The sequence below is a fragment of the Hyperolius riggenbachi genome, chromosome 2 (assembly GCF_040937935.1).
Source record: "Hyperolius riggenbachi isolate aHypRig1 chromosome 2, aHypRig1.pri, whole genome shotgun sequence".
NCBI lineage: Eukaryota > Metazoa > Chordata > Amphibia > Anura > Hyperoliidae > Hyperolius > Hyperolius riggenbachi.
The window spans coordinates 38,181,906-38,199,649 of NC_090647.1; the positions used below are offsets into that span (position 1 = coordinate 38,181,906).

Here is a 17,744-nt window from a genome sequence, read left to right on the forward strand (position 1 = left end):
TGAGACCAGGGGAGAGATAGAAAAAGGTCAATAGTTCATGTATTTTCATTTAGGGACACTATATAGCTTGCCACTGAGCAGAGACAACAAAACATTCAATCTACTTCGTAAATGTTTAAATATAAAAACCATGGGATATCCCAAAAAAAAAAAACATAATTTTTAGGACTAGGAGGATAAATACAATTGCTTATCTCATTTTATTTTCACCCATGGTTCGTTTTAAAGAACATAAAAAAAAAAACAAAAAAAAAAACAGAACATTTAGATTGCGCTTTTCTCCTGGAGGACCAATTGTCCCCCAGGTACCCAATTCTCCTTTACGATTACAGTTATACACTTGAGCTTATTCTTTCAATGCACTTTTGTGCAGTTTATATTTCCGCCACAAGTAGTGAGTGATTGAGAGCATCAATAATAATTTGGCTTGCTGCCAAAAGTGAGTTTACCGCCTGTATCTCCCAAGCCTGTTTTTAGCATTGCGATCATCCAGTCGCACAGCATCCAAAACGCTGGTGTGAAACAGGCCTTAAAGAGAAACTACAACCTAAAATTAAACTTTATCCCAATCAGTAGCTGATACCCCCTTTTACATGAGAAATATAATGATTTTCACAAACAGACCATCAGGGGGCGCTGTATGACTGATTTTGTGCTGAAACCCCTCCCACAAGAAGCTCTGGGACCGCGGTGTCAGAATTCTAGCGGTTTTATTTATGCAGGAAAAAGCTGTCATAGGTGTATGGTTTAAGTTTTAATGTTCTATGCAAAATTTCATTGTAAACTGTAAAGTTGGGTTACTTCTTTAAAATATTGCTATGTGACATCTGAGCATATTCCAGGCTGTAAAGCTTAGAAGATTTTAACTTGTAAGCTGGAAGATTGTTGATGTACTGGTTACAAGAAGCCAAAACATTCTTTGTTAATGCCAAGGTTAGACTGCACAGTATGTGTAAGACAGAATGCGGGTTTAAAACTCACATTACTGCAGCAATTATAAATGCACATAATTATTACACACAGATATTATTAATCTAAATATTAATGATCAATACAGTCCTTCTAAAGAAAGGAATAGTTATTGTAAAACCCTAAATAAAAGAATGTATTACTTTGAATTACATGTAAACTGCATTCTGCCAGTGAGATAGACAGTGAAACTTTTATAAGGTTATTTTAATTTGCAAGCTAGAAGATGTTTACATGTTCCATGGCTTGAAGGCCATTACAGCCAGCAAGAAATAATGCCATGTTTAGACTATGATTGTCCTTTGGAATGTCAATAAGTTCCAAGGTTTTTGTATTGTCCCGTATTTGGGACCACGATGCCACCTGGTGGTCTCATATTCTTATGAAATCAACATTATTAATAGATTGTTATTTGTTATAAAAGGCTGACCTCTGCCGGTTGAAATTAGATATTTATTTCTTCATCAGAAAGACAAATATATGGAAAAGGATTTTATATTATCAAGATTTAATATGCAATTATTTCTTATATGATTAATTGTTTTAAGAAGAATTATATAATAAGCTTTATATTTAAATGAGTATATTAGAAGCCCTGTATGTTTTAATAAGCCTTAAATTGCTGAAGGCTCTTACAGGTCCTGTACAGTGTTTTAGGGTCAACCTGACCAATCTCATGTCTGGGGAAGTACCAAGACATTCCAACATAATTAGCAGCGAACACTTTATCAGAAATGCGTCATGAATGACATTGTTTAGTCTCCATGTCTGGGTCAGCCAACAGACAAGATGGCTGTTGACGTCCATTTTTAATTACGTGCGTCAGAAATGACCTAAACAAAATGTCAAGCACTCCAAATGACGTTAATTCCCACAAGATAAGGTAATTAAGAATTTATAAACAATAATATTATGACTTAGGTAATCAAAACATGATAAAGCATTGACGCACGAAAGCTTTAGCCAATCAGAGCCTGGGATTCAGGGAAAGTCCAGATTAGGCAGCCATATTGCCTCCAACCCCTATAAAGGTAGGAGCTGAAAGCTCATAGTTTGCAGAAGCCCAACAATCTCCTGAGAAGACACATGAGGCAGAAGCTACCTTCCCACAAGTGGTTCTAGATGCTGAAGAGATGACAGAGAAGGGGTAATATGCTTAATATTCTGGTGATTTACTTTATTCATTTTTCAGCATTAAGTTTTATTAAGATGTTAGCAAGAAGTTTTTTTAGAAGCTATTTTTTATGCTATTTCTTTAAGAAGATTACTACAAGTTTTACACAGCTACTAGATACACAGCTATTGATACAGATGAGACTACTTTTGATCTTATTCTACATAACACAACCGTTATATTACTTTTTGAATGTACTTAGAAGATTGATAATTGCTTGGCTCTAAAGCCTTGATAAAATGGAATACTGTTAATAAGGAAACACTACTTGGAACTGTTCATATTTTGTATATATGCTGTATGATAAGCAAATACAATTTTTTATATAAAATCATATACTGAGTGCTCTGATTCATTTCAAGGTATACCGTCAATCTATAATTACTGTTATAGAGGGTTCAGACCCCACTATGCCGGATTTATATGATAGCAACGCTTTAAGGGCTGGTCCTTTACTGAGTTGGCAATCATGAAAAAGGCAAAAACCGCTCGGGTTTTTGACAGCGGTACTCTGGGCAAATTGCCACAATGTAACAATGTTCACAGACTGGAAATGGCTGTTTACAGCTGTCTAACAGCCAGAACAGCTAGAAACAGCTACATAACATGCCCACAGTAACAATGTCACCATGTAATACATGTCAGAATGTGAATCTGGGAGAGGAAAGATTTTACAATGAGCAAACACTGACTAAATTATTTATACATAATTATGGTAAAAAAATGAAGCACTTTTTTTACTACATTATTTTCACTGGAGTTCCTCTTTAAAGGGGTTCTTTCGCGAAAAAAGTAGGCAGTTAAAAAATGTGACAGATGACAGGTTTTGGGCCAGTCCATCTTTTTAACCACTTGCCGACCGCACACTCATAACGTGCGTCGGCAAAGTGGCAGCTGCAGGACCAGCGACGCAGTACTGCGTCGCCAGCTGCAGCCTAATTAATCAGGAAGCAGCTTCCTGTCAAATCACGGCGGGGGGCTCCGTGAATAGCCTGCGGGCCGCCGATGGCGGCTCGCAGGCTAGATGTAAACACAAGCGGAAATAATCCGCTTTGTTTACATTTGTACGGCGCTGCTGCGCAGCAGCGCCGTAAGGCAGATCGGCGATCCCCGGCCAATCAGCGGCCGGGAATCGCCGCCATGTGACAGGAGACAGCCTGTCACTGGCTGCACAGGACGGATAGCGTCCTGTGCAGCCCAGCTTACCAAAGGGGGCCAGGTAGGAGAGGGAGGGGGAGCATTTCGCCGCGGAGGGGGGCTTTGAGGTGCCCCCCCCGCCAGCCACTCGCAGGCAGCAGAGATCAGACCCCCCCAGCACATCATCCCCATAGGGGGGAAAAAAGGGGGGCAATCTGATCTCCCTGCCTGCACCCTGATCTGTGCTGGGGGCTGCAGAGCCCACCCAGCACAGATCAATCAAACTAGCGCTGGTCCTTAAGGGGGGGTAAAGGGTGGGTCCTCAAGTGGTTAAGGGGGATTCTCAGGGATTTCTTTGTTTTCAACAGCATTTCCTGAACAACAGTTTAACTGTCAAAATAGCAAGATACCAGCCAGCCTCCCTAATCACTTGCACACTATTATGTCAGTTAGATTTTGCAACTGTTGTTCAGGAAATGCTGTTGAAAACAAAGAAAGCCCTGAGAATCCCCCTTAAAAAGATGGACTGGCCCAAAACCTGTCATCTGTCACATTTTTTAACTGCCTACTTTTTTCGCGAAAGAACCCCTTTAAAGAGGAACAGTCGCGAAAATCTTAAAATGTAAAACACATACCGTATTTTTTGGAATATAAGACGCCCCAGACCATAAGACGCACCCATGTTTAGAGGCCCCAAAACAGGAAAAAAATAATATGCCTAAACCTGTGTGTGTCCATGGTGCAGGGGCATCTTGTAGACCTTTTTGCCCCCAAGCTATCCCCACCAGCTACAATAACTAAGCTTCAGGGCCCAGCTACACTAACTCCTGCTGCCCCCACCAGTAGACTAAGTGCCCTACACTAAACTCTGATGCCCCACCAGTAACCTTACAACTCACTACACTAATCCCCGATTCCCCCACCAGTTACTACACTACACTAACTAACCCCTGCTGCCCCACCTGTAACACTATACAACATTAAAGAGGAACTCCAGTGAAAATAATGTAGTAAAAAAAGTGCTTCATTTTTTACCATAATTATGTAAAAATGATTTAGTCAGTGTTTGCTCATTGTAAAATCTTTCCTCTCTCCGATTTACATTCTGACATTTATTACATGTTGACATTTTTACTGTGGGCAGGTTATGTAGCTGCTCCTAGCTGTTTTGGCTGTTAGATACAGCTGTAAACAGCTAATTCCAGTCTGTGAACATTGTTACATTGTGGCAGTTTGCCCAGAATACCGCGGTACTCAGAGCTTCTTGTGGGAGGGGTTTCAGCACAAAATCAGTCATACAGCGCCCCCTGATGGTCTGTTTGTGAAAAGCATTATATTTCTCATGTAAAAGGGGGTATCAGCTACTGATTGGGATAAAGTTCAATCCTAGGTTGGAGTTTCTCTTTAAACTAACTCCTTCCTTCCCAGCGGCTACAATAACTAAACACTTGTGATCTCACCTATCCAGCTGTCCATCCATGCACTCCTGTCCTTTGATGTCAGCTGTGATGATAATGACGTGGTGGGGGTGCATTGGCGATCTCAGCGGGGGCTGCAGCAGCTGTTCCTCCATGTATTGTGACGGGGGAGGGGACAGAAAAGGCACGACCCAGGGCTAATTGCAGATAAAGTCCGACTCTATAGTCGTTCTCCGCGCCTTCGCAATAAACCGGCTCTGGCCACTCAAACCGGCTCCATGTCACCAATCATCTGCCCACATGCCTGCCCTCAATGCCACCGCCAATCATTCACCTCCATACCGCCATCAATCATCTGCCACTCTATGCCGCCGCTACATCTGCCTCCATGCCCGCTCTCTGTGCCTCTTGCAATAATTCGCCAGCTGTCTGTGCGGCAACCATGCTTGTTTACTAGCTCCCACCTCATGACGTGTGACGCGGCGGAAGGAAGTACAAGGAAGTACTGAGGCATCGGTAGTCATAACTACCGCTACGATCTCCCGTCTTCTGCCACGCCGATGCCCTGCAGGAACTTGGCGAGCAGGCATGGATGCCGCATGGACAGCTGGCCAGAGGCAAATTATTGCAAGAGGAACAGAGAGCGAACATGGAGGCGGATGTAGCAGCGGCATAGAGTGGCAGATGATTGACGGCGGCATGGAGGTGAACGATTGGCAGTGGCATTGAGGACAAGCAGATGATTAGCGGCATGGAGCCGGTCTGAGTGGCCGATGAATTTAAATCCCAGGCATAGATGTGTGGCTAGACGGGGGGCCCCGCATGAGGCTGGTGGAAGAGCGAGGAGAAAAAGGTGATGTGCAGCAAAGCATACGGACAGACACCCAAGGAGGCAAATAGTAAGGAACGCTTTTGTGGGATTTTTTTCAATTTGTGCACTACTTTATGCTACCTTTGGACTATAAGACGCAGGGACTTTTTCTCCCCACTTTTGAGGGAGAAAAATTGCGTTTTATAGTCTGAAAAATACGGTACTAAGAAGTACATTTCTCCAACAGTAAAATGAGCCATAGATTACTTTTCTATTATGTTGCTGTCACTTACAGCAGGTAGTAGAAATCTGACATTACCAACAGGTTTTGGGCTAGTCCATCTCTTCATGGGGGATGCTCAGCATGGCCTTTATTCTTTATAAAGACATTCCCTGAAAATTATTAATATAAAGAAGCTGGCCAGCCTCCCTGCTTGCCACTGTTGTGGCAGTTGGACGAAGCAACTGCCATTCACTAAGTGCTTTTAAAAATAAAGAAAACCCTGAGAACCCCCCTATGAGAAGATGGGCCAGTCCAAAATCTGTAGGTAATGTCAGATTTCTAATACTTACTGTAAGTGACAGCAACATAGGAGAGAAGTAAGTTATGGCTCATTTTACTCTGGGAGAAATGTACTTATTTGTATGTGTTTTAAATGTTAAGATTTTTGCGACAGTTCCTCTTTAACCTTTTGAGGACCGCATGCATTAGATCCTACGCCGCACTTGTGGCTGTTCTAGCCTGATGCGGCGTAGGATCTACGCCGGCCCGTCGTCTCCGCTCCCGACGCGATCGTGCGCACCCGGAGGGGGAGATTAAGCTGTCATATGACAGCTGACATCTTCCCCGAGTGATCAGCAGCCATCGCGTATGGCTGCTGATCACTACGATCGCCATCGGATCGTAGTGATCACTTTGACAGCGGCGGCGGCAGGGGGGAAAAGAAAAGGATCTACTCACCTCCCTGCCGTTCCCACGACGATCGGCGCCCCCCCTCTGCTCTGGCCGGCATCTCCGCTTCTAATGCCGCTCAGTTCCGGGTCGCGGCTTGACGTCATCAAACCGCGACCCGGAACTGATCGGCATTAGGAGCGGAGATGCCGGCCGGAGAAGAAGGGGCTACTGCGGCTCATTGCTGGAGCCTGGAAGGTAAGTGATGGCTGCTGGCGTAAGGGGGGACACCTACCACCATGGGGGGGGGGGGGGACACTGCCCAGCCAGCCACAGAGGGGATGCGGCCACCTGACTCCCCCCCCCCAAACGAGCACCCCCTACCGCAAAATGCCTGGTCCTTAAAGGGGGGTTAGGCTGCCGGTCCCGAAAAGGTTAAACATCCAAACACATTAAGGGCCTTTTTCCTTGAAATAAGATGGCATTATTTAGCAGGAATGTCCATGTGAGCCAGTACCAGACGTAGCCAGTGGTATTAATAAGCCGTGACATTTGTTTGCGAGCTGTGCCAGCATATGGATGTGGGAGCTGTGGGGCGCGGTGCCAGCTGTCACACATCTGCTGCACATCAGCGCTGACCTCCTCTGCATGTCAATCAATCACGCCGTCCGGCCCGCTACATTTGGCCTCAATGATGCTAATGAGAAGTGTCTGCTGACGATGCCTCCAATTATTAATTGGAACAAAGATGCATTATTGCCATAAATTAAAAGAAGAGCAGCAGATGGAGCTCCCCTTCTCATGTTGACTCGCAATGACCTTAATGAAAAATGCCCAATCTATTTATTTCTTTCAAATGGAACATCTTCAAAGCTGGAATCTGCAGGAACCCCGGAGAGGAGAGAGAGCGCCTGGCCCCGCAATATACCAGAGATTATCTCCGGGAAGATGAGACTGCTGGAATGTCTCTTCTAATGAGAACATTACATCTCTGAAACCATTGCCAGGAAGAGGACCTGTCTCCCACCCACAGGAAGCATACTGCTCATGGAAACCAAGGACACCTGTGCAGTTCCAGCATTTCACAGGCATGCATGAAGCGGTCCTAAACACCCGCTAAGAACTCCTTCACATCAGGTGCTTTTATTAATCGCACATGAACAGGCTTAAAAACTGCATATGTGTGCGTTTTGATTAGCATTTTTTTTTAAATCAAGAATTTTTTTTAAACTTATTGAAAAAATAATTACTGTTTACATTTAAATGCTTTGTTGTTTTCTGTTAACTGAATTTCAACAATGTCACTTCCTGATTGTTTTGTTTTCATCTTGTTTTTTTGATAACCATGGAACGACGACACTAATTGAAATCTACAGCCTGTTTTGATGCTGATCTGGCTTGGCAGGACGTAGATTTCAACTCACCGCCGCTGTGCGTACGCGTCGATCTCGCCGCCACAACTCACTCACCCTGCTGTCTCTATGACGGCAGAGCCCTGTGGGCGGCACCCACTGATGGACATGGTGAGTAGCCAATGACAGCGGCTCCTGACCAGCTCACAGGAACTCTGCGTGGCCTGTGGTTCCCGGCGTGTGGTGTGGACAGTGGTTATATGCCACGATTCATCGGTATTCCGTGCTTTCTTGTACCATCGGTCTCTGGTCCTTAGGAGGGCAGAGACTGCTGGTACTTCAGTGGTTAATTTGGATAAAAGTATTTTAAAAAAAGTGTTCTGTTTGAAAAAAAACAAAAAACGTTTCTATTCTACTCGATTTCCAGTGATGTCACATCCTTTCGGAGGTGGTTTTGAACGTTAACCGTGAGCTTCAATATGCTTTGCTAGATTGCCAGCCTTCTGTGTGCTTTCTTCCTTCCTTATTATTTCACAGTTCTGTAGACAAACTTCTCAGTCAAATAATCTGAGCCCAGGGTAACTTATAGCATAATGCTGGGTGCACACAATGCAATTTCCTGTTAGATTGACGGGTAGTCTGACAGGAAGTTGCATTTTCTATACATAAACAAACTGCTACCGATAGATAAGCGGATCGATTTTCAGATCATTACTTCACAAAATTGATCCCGTTATCGATTGGTAAGACATCGGACAAGTCAGAAATAATTGGTGCCACCTGTCGATCTGATGGTAAATTGCATCGTGTGTACCTAGCATGAGATCTTAAAGGACTACTGAAGTGAGTGATATGGAGACTGTCATATTTATTTCCTTTTAAGCAACACCAGCTACCTGGCTGTCCTGCTGATCATCTGCTTCTAATCGCTGGCGATTAATGCAAATCGCTCTAGTAAGAACGGGCCCATAGGGTATTATAGCACTAGCGCTTTAAAAAGCGCCGACAAAACGCTCTAGAGTGAATGGGCCCTAAAGCCCAAAGGTAAAATGCAACAGTGCCAAAGGTTCAGAAACAGTGTACACCACGTACCAAGCAGCCAGGAAACAGAAAGGGTTTACGTGCATAGGAGATGAGAGGAGATTAGTTCAAAAAACTGTGGCGGACGGGTGAACTATTCTCCTTTGCCGTGAGCGTTCTGCAAGCGCGTGGTTAACTCTTTCGAGAATGCGCACAACTCCTTGCGAAGTCGCCAGGCTAACGGAGCCGCCAGAACAAAGAGAGCACAGAGGATACCGAGGGACCTTACCGGACTATGAGGGTCTGGAGGACGCCCCAGGTAAGTTCATTTGTGCATTTTCCGGTACTACTCAGGGTCCCCGCCTCCAATTTACTTCTGGAATTTCCAACTTTAAAGTTGGCAAAGCATTGCGCCTGCGCGGCCGTGTCCTCGCTCCCGCTGACGTCACCAGGAGTGTATTGCGCAGGCCCAGTACAGTCTGCGCAGTACGCTCCTAGTGACGTCAGCGGGAGCGAGGACACGGCCGCGCAGGACTAGAGGTTTTCCGACTTTAAAGTCGGAAACTCCAGAAGTGAACCAGAGGTGGGCACCAGAGCATCGGTGAGTGACTGCGCGGCCACAGGATGTCTGTGGGGGACCATTAGAAGCCCCGGGTAAGTGCAACTCATTTTCCCCCAACCCCCCCTACAGTGTCCCTTTAAAATATACATATTCCATATACCGGTACATCACTTTGTAATCATATTTATTATTACTAGCACTTTGGAATTTTTTGTTCCTGCCATTATTGGTAGTACTTATTGCTTCATGGAAGGAGAGGATTGTATACTTTTTATAGTCTATGATTATTGTATGTGCATATTTAATTGCTTTTATTATTATTGAACAATGTAATACTTCAATAAAGATGACTGATTATGTTAGCAGTTTGGTGCTTTCTTTTTGGTATGTATTGCTGCCTCCACAATCAGGTTGGTGGACCAGGTCAGGCATTTGAGGACACAGAAAATATAATGTTACAGCTATGGAGCCGTGAGTTTGCCAGGAGAAAAGCACAATATAAATGTTCCATGTCTTGTTAGAGGTGTGTGAAGGCTGTCATATTTCCTTTTAAGCAATACCAGTTGCCTGGCTATCCTGCTGATCCTCTGCCTCTAATACTTTTAGTCATAGCCCCTGAACAAGCATGCAGCAGATCAGGTGTTTATGACATTGTCACATCTGACAAGATTAGCTGCATGCTTTTTTTCTAGCCAAATGGACCAGCAGGGCTGCCAGGCAACTGGTAGTGCTTAAAAAAATTAAATATGGCAGCCTCCACATACCTCTTGCTACAGTTGTCCTTTAAAGAGGAGCCGTCAGCCATACTATCTCAGAAAAAAACAAACACATGAGTAGATAAATACTTGCTCTACTTATACAACATATGTATTGCACTGTCCAAGTTTTGATTTTAGTGATTTTTGCACAGTAAAAAAAGAGAAAATCCTTCTTAGCATTCTACGTTTTAAGTGTGGCTATTTTTAAGCCAATTCTGATGTCATTTTCTCCCTTACTCTCCTCTGCCTGATTGTGTATGCATTGCCCGCCCTTCACTATAGAAAGTGCATTGTCTCAGTATGAGAAAAAGAGTTGTGGGAGGAGTAAAACAGGAGGGAAAGAAGCTTCAGCCAATCAGGCTGCATTAGTTAAGTCTGAGGGGAAGTAGATAAGCAAAAGAGGACAACTCAGCATGCCCTGCAACTTCCTTTTTGCGTACCAAATAAGAATCAGGTAAAACTGGGGAATGATAATTTATCAACAACAAAAGTAATGGTGGCCATACATGATACAATTTTTTCATTCAAACTTACAATTTCTATGCAGTATAAGCGTAAATTAAGTGAATATACTGAAAGGATAATTTAAGCAGTTCCCTCATATTACATAGAAATGGTAAGATTGGATGAAAAAAATTGTACCATGTATGGCCACCATAAGAGTGATTTTAACTTTTGGATTGCCTGGCTAGCATCCTTATTACTGGTTTACCAGATAAAAATAAAGAATTGATTTTTTATTTTATGCCCGACAGTTACACTTTAAATCAATAGTATTTTCCTTACAGGTCTACCAGAGGCTACATTACCTAGAAAGTGAGCACTACCGCTGAAACACAGAAAATGGAGCAAAACAATATTCAAACCAAAATCCATGTCTATGGGCAAATATACCAATATAGCACAACAAAGGCGTCCATGACACAAGCAATAAATCAATTAATCCATCCCCAAATACAATTAACATTTATTTATTCAGGAAATCACAATAAAACCACAGACAGCAAATGGGTACATCAGGTGCAGGGACAATCGCCAATGAATATTCGAATCCTATAATATCCAATCCCTGTTCAGGTGAAGCAATCAGTAATAAGTTCAGCAATGAGTAACAAACACATCGGTGAACAATGCCGCAAGGTAACGTGTACGAGTGTAATAACCCAATGGTACGGTTAGCAGAGTATGTAGAAATGATAATTTGTGCACTCACCCAGGGAGAGAAAAGACCCAACACCGAGACCCAGGATCTGCGCCTGTCTTGACTAGGGTACCCGTACACGTTACCTTGCGGCATCGTTCTCCGGTGTGTTTGTTACTCATTGCGTGTGTATGCTGAACTTATTACTGATTGTTTCACCTGAACACGGATTGGATATTATAGGATTCGAATATTCATTGGTGATGTACCCATTTGCTGTCTGTGGTTTTAATTGTTTTTATTGTGATTTACTCAATAAACAAATATTAATTGTATTTGGGGATGGATTGATTTATTGCTTGTGTCATGGACGCTTTTGTTGTGCTATAAACGAGCACTACAGAGCTGAATAAATGCAGCAAAGTACTTACGCTGCGACAGATCATGGAGTCCTCGAAGTGTTGAGCGCACAGTCGATAATGCTTGTTCAGCTGATCTGGGGTTTTATCCTCCAAATCGGCACGCCGGCAATTCTCCACCCACTTCTGACATCTGAGGGAACATGCAAAATCAAGACGTAAGCTGGGCATACACGGCTTGTTTTTTTTATCGGCGGCTCGACTGATAATATCCGACGTGTCCGATCACCGCGCCGGATCGATACAGCGCTCGATCCCCGCAGGCGGACAATGGAAGAAACGAAGCGCAGATAAGGAAGTGCCCGCGGGGACGAGCAGGAATCGATCTGGGCGCCCGCGGGAACGCACCGGGATCGAGCCAGCGGCGCACAAACGAGCCATGTACGCCCAGCATAAGGGCCGGTGCACACCTAGAAGCGCCGGCGTACTCACTGACACTCAGCATTTTTAGAAGTGATTTTTCTAGGCGATTCCAGGCATGTGCCTAGCGATTATCTAGTTATGCCTATCTATTTTAGGAGCGTTTGGTGTATAGATTTTTTTTTTTTTTGTACAGTAGAATTGGAAGTGAACAGCAAACAAAAAACGCTTGGAAAATCGCTGTTCTAGCATTTTTTTAGGGCCTTTTCACTACACAGCTGAATCGCAATTTTTAAATCACTAAGGTTGCTACTTTATCATAAAAATCATGAGAAGTATTTTCAGCTATAGTGATTTGATTTGCAAATCGCAATTGCTTTCTGTAGCAATTTTAAGAGAGATAATGCAATACAAATGAAAAAAATCGCAATCGCAATGAATGAAAAATCGCAATCGCTGCGTTTGTGACTGCGATTGCTATGGAAAAGGGCCTTTACAGTGATTTTCCACTTTCCTATACTTTACATTGAGGCTGAATCGCCTCAGAAATGCTGCAGGACCCCCCTTGGGAAAGAAAAAAAAAATCCGATCGCTCTGGTGTGATCCATCACATTCAATTTAGCCAAGCGCTTTTCAAAGCGATGGCGTTTTAAAAAGCGCTCAGAAGTGCTCTAGGTGTGCACTGGCCCCGAGACAACATGGAGGTCATAAATGGAAGCAAAAGGTTAATTTATGTCACACATACTGTTCAAGCAAAGTGGTCTGAAACTCAGCATTTCTTATTTGTTCCAAAAGATTTACAGCATAAAATCTACTACCACACAAAACATTTGTAGCAGAACAGCATTCAAACAGTTCAACAAAGCGTTTTGTTCTTCAGTGGAAAGCTTCTGGCCGCATCCAAGAGATGATATTACAGCCCCACGGTACCCGGCACTGGCGGGGATCGCCTGATGCCAGATACATGTGCTTGCTGGTTGCTTGAGCAACCGGATAAAATAGCACAAACCTCCCCCATGAAATACTTACCGAGCCTCCAGCGATGCCTGCCAGTCTCCCTCCATCTCCCCGCAGGCTCGGAGTGGCTTTCCCGCTTCCCTAGTGCATGGAAGCCGGAGTGTCAGCTGACCCACATCGGGTCATGTGATACTCCGATTTCCGTACACAGATGCCGGAAAGCCGCTAGGAGCCCCCAGGGAGATAGAGTAAAGGTAGCCATACACTGGTCGATTTGCCATCAGATTCGACCAACAGATAGATCCCTCTCTGATCGAATCTGATCAGAGAGGGATCATATGGCTACCTTTGCTGCAAACAGATTGTGAACCGATTTCAGCCTGAAACCGTTCACAATCTGTTGTGGTGGTGCTGCTGCCGCTGCTCCCCCCGCCCGCATACATTACCTGCTCCGCCGGCGTGACTGCCCCCGGTCACCGCTGCTTCGTCTCTGCTCTGGTCTCCAGGTCTGGCATGCTTTACTTCTTCCTGCCCGGCAGGAAGTTTAAACAGTAGAGCGCCCTCTACTGTTTAAACTTCCTGCCGGGCTAGAAGAAGTGAAGCATGCCGGACCCGGAGACCAGACCAGCGCGGAGACGGAGCAGCGGTGACCGGGGGCAATCAGGCCGGCGGAGCAGGTAATGTATGCGGACTATTGCGTCGGTCGTCAGGTACTCGAACGCCGCTAGCAACGCGCTCCCTACCCGCACGCGATCGACGGTAATTTCCCGCACGGAGCGATCGACGGGATCGGACGAAATGTATCGAAATTCGGCGTGTTGCGGGAACGATGTGACAGCAGATTCGATCCCAGTGATCGAATCTGCTGTCGATCTGGCGGGAATCGGCCTAGTGTATGGCCAGCTGAAGGCTACCAAACATCACTTGTGCCTTGGTAAGTATTTAAAAGCTTGCCAGCACCCACAGGAAGCCCCCAAAAGAGGTCCCTGTTATCCCTCAGGCATGCCGGTTAGTTGAGATTTCCGGTTTCCTGAACTCCAGATAACAGGGACTTTGTTGTACCTTTTGTTTACATACCTAGCTGTACTGAAAATGAGCTCTTTGTGCTGTATAAGCATTGAACTGGTCAATAGATAGTTTTTAAATATCTAAATACAGCAGCTACCGTGTTTCCCAGAAAATAAGACACGGTCTTAAATTAATTCTTCCTTCAAAAGATGTGCTAACGCTTATTTTTGGGGAGGTCTTATATTTTGTTGGGGTAGCTCAGGCATGGGCAAACTTGGCCCTCCAGCTGTTGAGGAACTACAAGTCCCACAATGCATTAGGAGTCTGACAGCCACAGTCATGACTCATAAAGGCAAATGCATTGTGGGATTTGTAGTTCCTTAAAGGAAATGTCCAAGCAAAATAAAAAAATGAGTTTCACTTACCTGGGGCTTCTACCAGCCCCATGCAGCTATCCTGTGCCCTCGTAGTCACTCACTGCTGCTCCAGTCCCCCGCTGGCAGCTTGCCGACCTCGGAGGTCGGCGGACCACATTGCGTACATTTTTACGCATTCCCGCTAGTGCAGGAACATTAACACATACATTTTTACGCATTACTGGTTCAATGCGTAAAAATTTACGCATTGAACCAGTAATGCATAAAAATGTATCAGGGGGTCTGCTGGACGTGCAAAACCCGCTCCTCAGGGTGTCCGCTGGACCCACGACACCCACTACCCTCAGGGCGCCCACTGGAAGCGCGCCCGCTTCACGCGCCACATTAGTGATGGGTCGTTCGTGAACGAGCCGGCTCTTTGCTGCGAACGACAAGAGCTGGTTCTCAGTTTTGAAAGAGCCGATGCCTCAGCCGCCCCACACAGCTCTGATTTGCTGTGCTGTGTAGGGCGCTGAGGCATGCAGGGAGATGTAGTCCTCCTCTTGCAGCTTGTAAGAGTGTATGGGGCGGAGCAGAGCAGTAGCAAGAGGGAATGCCCCAGTCAGATGAGCAGTCTGGAGTTGTCATGGAGACAGGGGCGGGGCTTTTACTCCGATTCTGAGTGGTGTCTAGTGATATTTAAAGAGAATCTGTACTCTAATATTCTTACAATAAAAAGCATACCATTCGATTCATTATTTTCTCCTGTGCCCCTCTGTGCTGTTTCTGCCACTCTCTGCTGCAATCCTGGCTTGTAATTAACAGTTTTAGGCAGTGTTTACAAACAAACTAACCAGCTTCTAATAGGCTCAGCTAAGCATAGTGTGTGAGTCATTCAGAGTGTGCAGGGGGCCTGCAGAGGGTGTGTATCGCTTCTACCAATCACAAGCAGCCCTGCACATTCCACACAATCAAGCCTTAGCCCGACAAACAGGACAGAGGAAAGATACATTGATTTATTACAGAGACAGTGCAGTTAGGAAAGACTGCAGTAAGCCAGAGCAGATTAGAACAGGCATAGGAACTTATAGGATAGAAGAACTAAGGCTGAAAAATTTGTTACAGTCTCTTTAATGAAGAGCCGGCTCTTTAATGGGAGCCGATTCTCCGAGAAGAGCCGGAATTCCCATCACTACGCGACATCCCCACTACCCACAGGGCGCCCGCTGGACGTGCGACAGCCCCACTACCCACAGGGCGCCCGCTGGATGCGCGACAGCCCCACTACCCACAGGGCGCCCGCTGGATGTGCGACAGCCCCACTACCCACAGGGGACGTACGACAGCCCCACTACCCGCAGGGCGCTCGCTGGACGCGCGACAGCCCCACTACCCGCAGGGCGCCCGCCGGACGCGCGACAGCCCCACTACCCGCAGGGCGCCCGCCGGACGCGCGACAGCCCCACTACCCGCAGGGCGCCCGCCGGACGCGCGACAGCCCCACTACCCGCAGGGCGCCCGCCGGACGCGCGACAGCCCCACTACCCGCAGGGCGCCCGCCGGACGCGCGACAGCCCCACTACCCGCAGGGCGCCCGCCGGACGCGCGACAGCCCCACTACCCGCAGGGCGCCCGCCGGACGCGCGACAGCCCCACTACCCGCAGGGCGCCCGCCGGACGCGCGACAGCCCCACTACCCGCAGGGCGCCCGCCGGACGCGCGACAGCCCCACTACCCACAGGGCGCCCGCCGGACGCGCGACAGCCCCACTACCCACAGGGCGCCCGCCGGACGCGCGACAGCCCCACTACCCACAGGGCGCCCGCCGGACGCGCGACAGCCCCACTACCCACAGGGCGCCCGCCGGACGCGCGACAGCCCCACTACCCACAGGGCGCCCGCCGGACGCGCGACAGCCCCACTACCCACAGGGCGCCCGCCGGACGCGCGACAGCCCCACTACCCCCAGGGCGCCCGCCGGACGCGCGACAGCCCCACTACCCCCAGGGCGCCCGCCGGACGCGCGACAGCCCCACTACCCCCAGGGCGCCCGCCGGACGCGCGACAGCCCCACTACCCCCAGGGCGCCCGCCGGACGCGCGACAGCCCCACTACCCCCAGGGCGCCCGCCGGACGCGCGACAGCCCCACTACCCACAGGGCGCCCGCCGGACGCGCGACAGCCCCACTACCCACAGGGCGCCCGCCGGACGCGCGACAGCCCCACTACCCACAGGGCGCCCGCCGGACGCGCGACAGCCCCACTACCCACAGGGCGCCCGCCGGACGCGCGACAGCCCCACTACCCACAGGGCGCCCGCCGGACGCGCGACAGCCCCACTACCCACAGGGCGCCCGCCGGACGCGCGACAGCCCCACTACCCACAGGGCGCCCGCCGGACGCGCGACAGCCCCACTACCCACAGGGCGCCCGCCGGACGCGCGACAGCCCCACTACCCACAGGGCGCCCGCCGGACGCGCGACAGCCCCACTACCCACAGGGCGCCCGCCGGACGCGCGACAGCCCCACTACCCACAGGGCGCCCGCCGGACGCGCGACAGCCCCACTACCCTCAGGGCGCCCGCCGGACGCGCGACAGCCCCACTACCCTCAGGGCGCCCGCCGGACGCGCGACAGCCCCACTACCCTCAGGGCGCCTTCAGGACACCCGCTTATCGTGTGACCAAGTAATATATAAAATTAATGATGAAGTCAAATCCTTTGCAATACATTGAGATGCATCAGTGACGTCACACCAGGTGGGACTCCCGCCATAGCATTTCCCTCACACAGAGGTCTCCATCCACAGCTGTCAGCGACGATAGCCCTATCCCTGACATCAACCCTCCTCCCCCCCATGCGGCCTCCATTAGTGACGTCACCACACAATCACACCCGCCTCACCGTTCGGGGTCTCGCGGGAACCGGAAGAAGGCGAGGTCGGACTGGGTACTCTTGCGGGTGCAATTGGGGGCGGCGCAAAAGTTCGGCATTGTCGCCCTATAACGGGTGTGTCACACCGGCGTCACCCCGCCTCCTCTCCGGCCGCAGCGGCTCCACACTGCTATGCGCGGCCTGGAGGAATCACACACCCGGCCCAGCATGCACAGCGCACGGCCCCGCCTCCCCCTTCCACTCTCTATGGTTTACTGAGGAACAAAGCAGACCGGAAGTGACTAATGATAGAGCGGTGGGAGGGGGAGATCAGAGCGGCTTGTGCTGGAGGACTGGGCTGTGCTATTTCCTGTTCCCTCGTGTTCGCCAGGCTCAGGCTGAGCTTCCTTCCCTTACTGCACATGTCTGAGTCAGTGTGTGCTGCTGGGATGAGGAGGGAGCCTGTCTGACAGGACAGACAGAATAGCAGCTTCTGCTGCTTCTATTATTGTACTTATCAGGCTAAATTCTGGTG

The 17,744-nt window shown here is 48.1% G+C and overlaps 1 protein-coding gene across 2 annotated transcripts in view; it reads right to left on the reverse strand.

Moving 5' to 3' along the window:
* Nucleotides 1-17,467, reverse strand: part of THAP12 (THAP domain containing 12) — a 39,375-nt gene extending 21,908 nt beyond the window's left edge. Inside the window, exons 1-2 of one of the 2 annotated variants that reach the window (XM_068266653.1) lie at nt 17,240-17,467; nt 11,666-11,786 (exon numbers count right to left, since the gene is read on the reverse strand). In XM_068266653.1, coding sequence (XP_068122754.1) covers nt 11,666-11,786; nt 17,240-17,328 — 210 coding nt within the window. In that variant the 5' untranslated portion in view covers nt 17,329-17,467. Of the gene's footprint in view, nt 1-11,665; nt 11,787-17,065; nt 17,160-17,239 lie in introns of those variants that run through there. The other variant, XM_068266654.1, reaches the window with a different exon arrangement.
* Between the last annotated feature and the right edge of the window lie 277 nt (nt 17,468-17,744).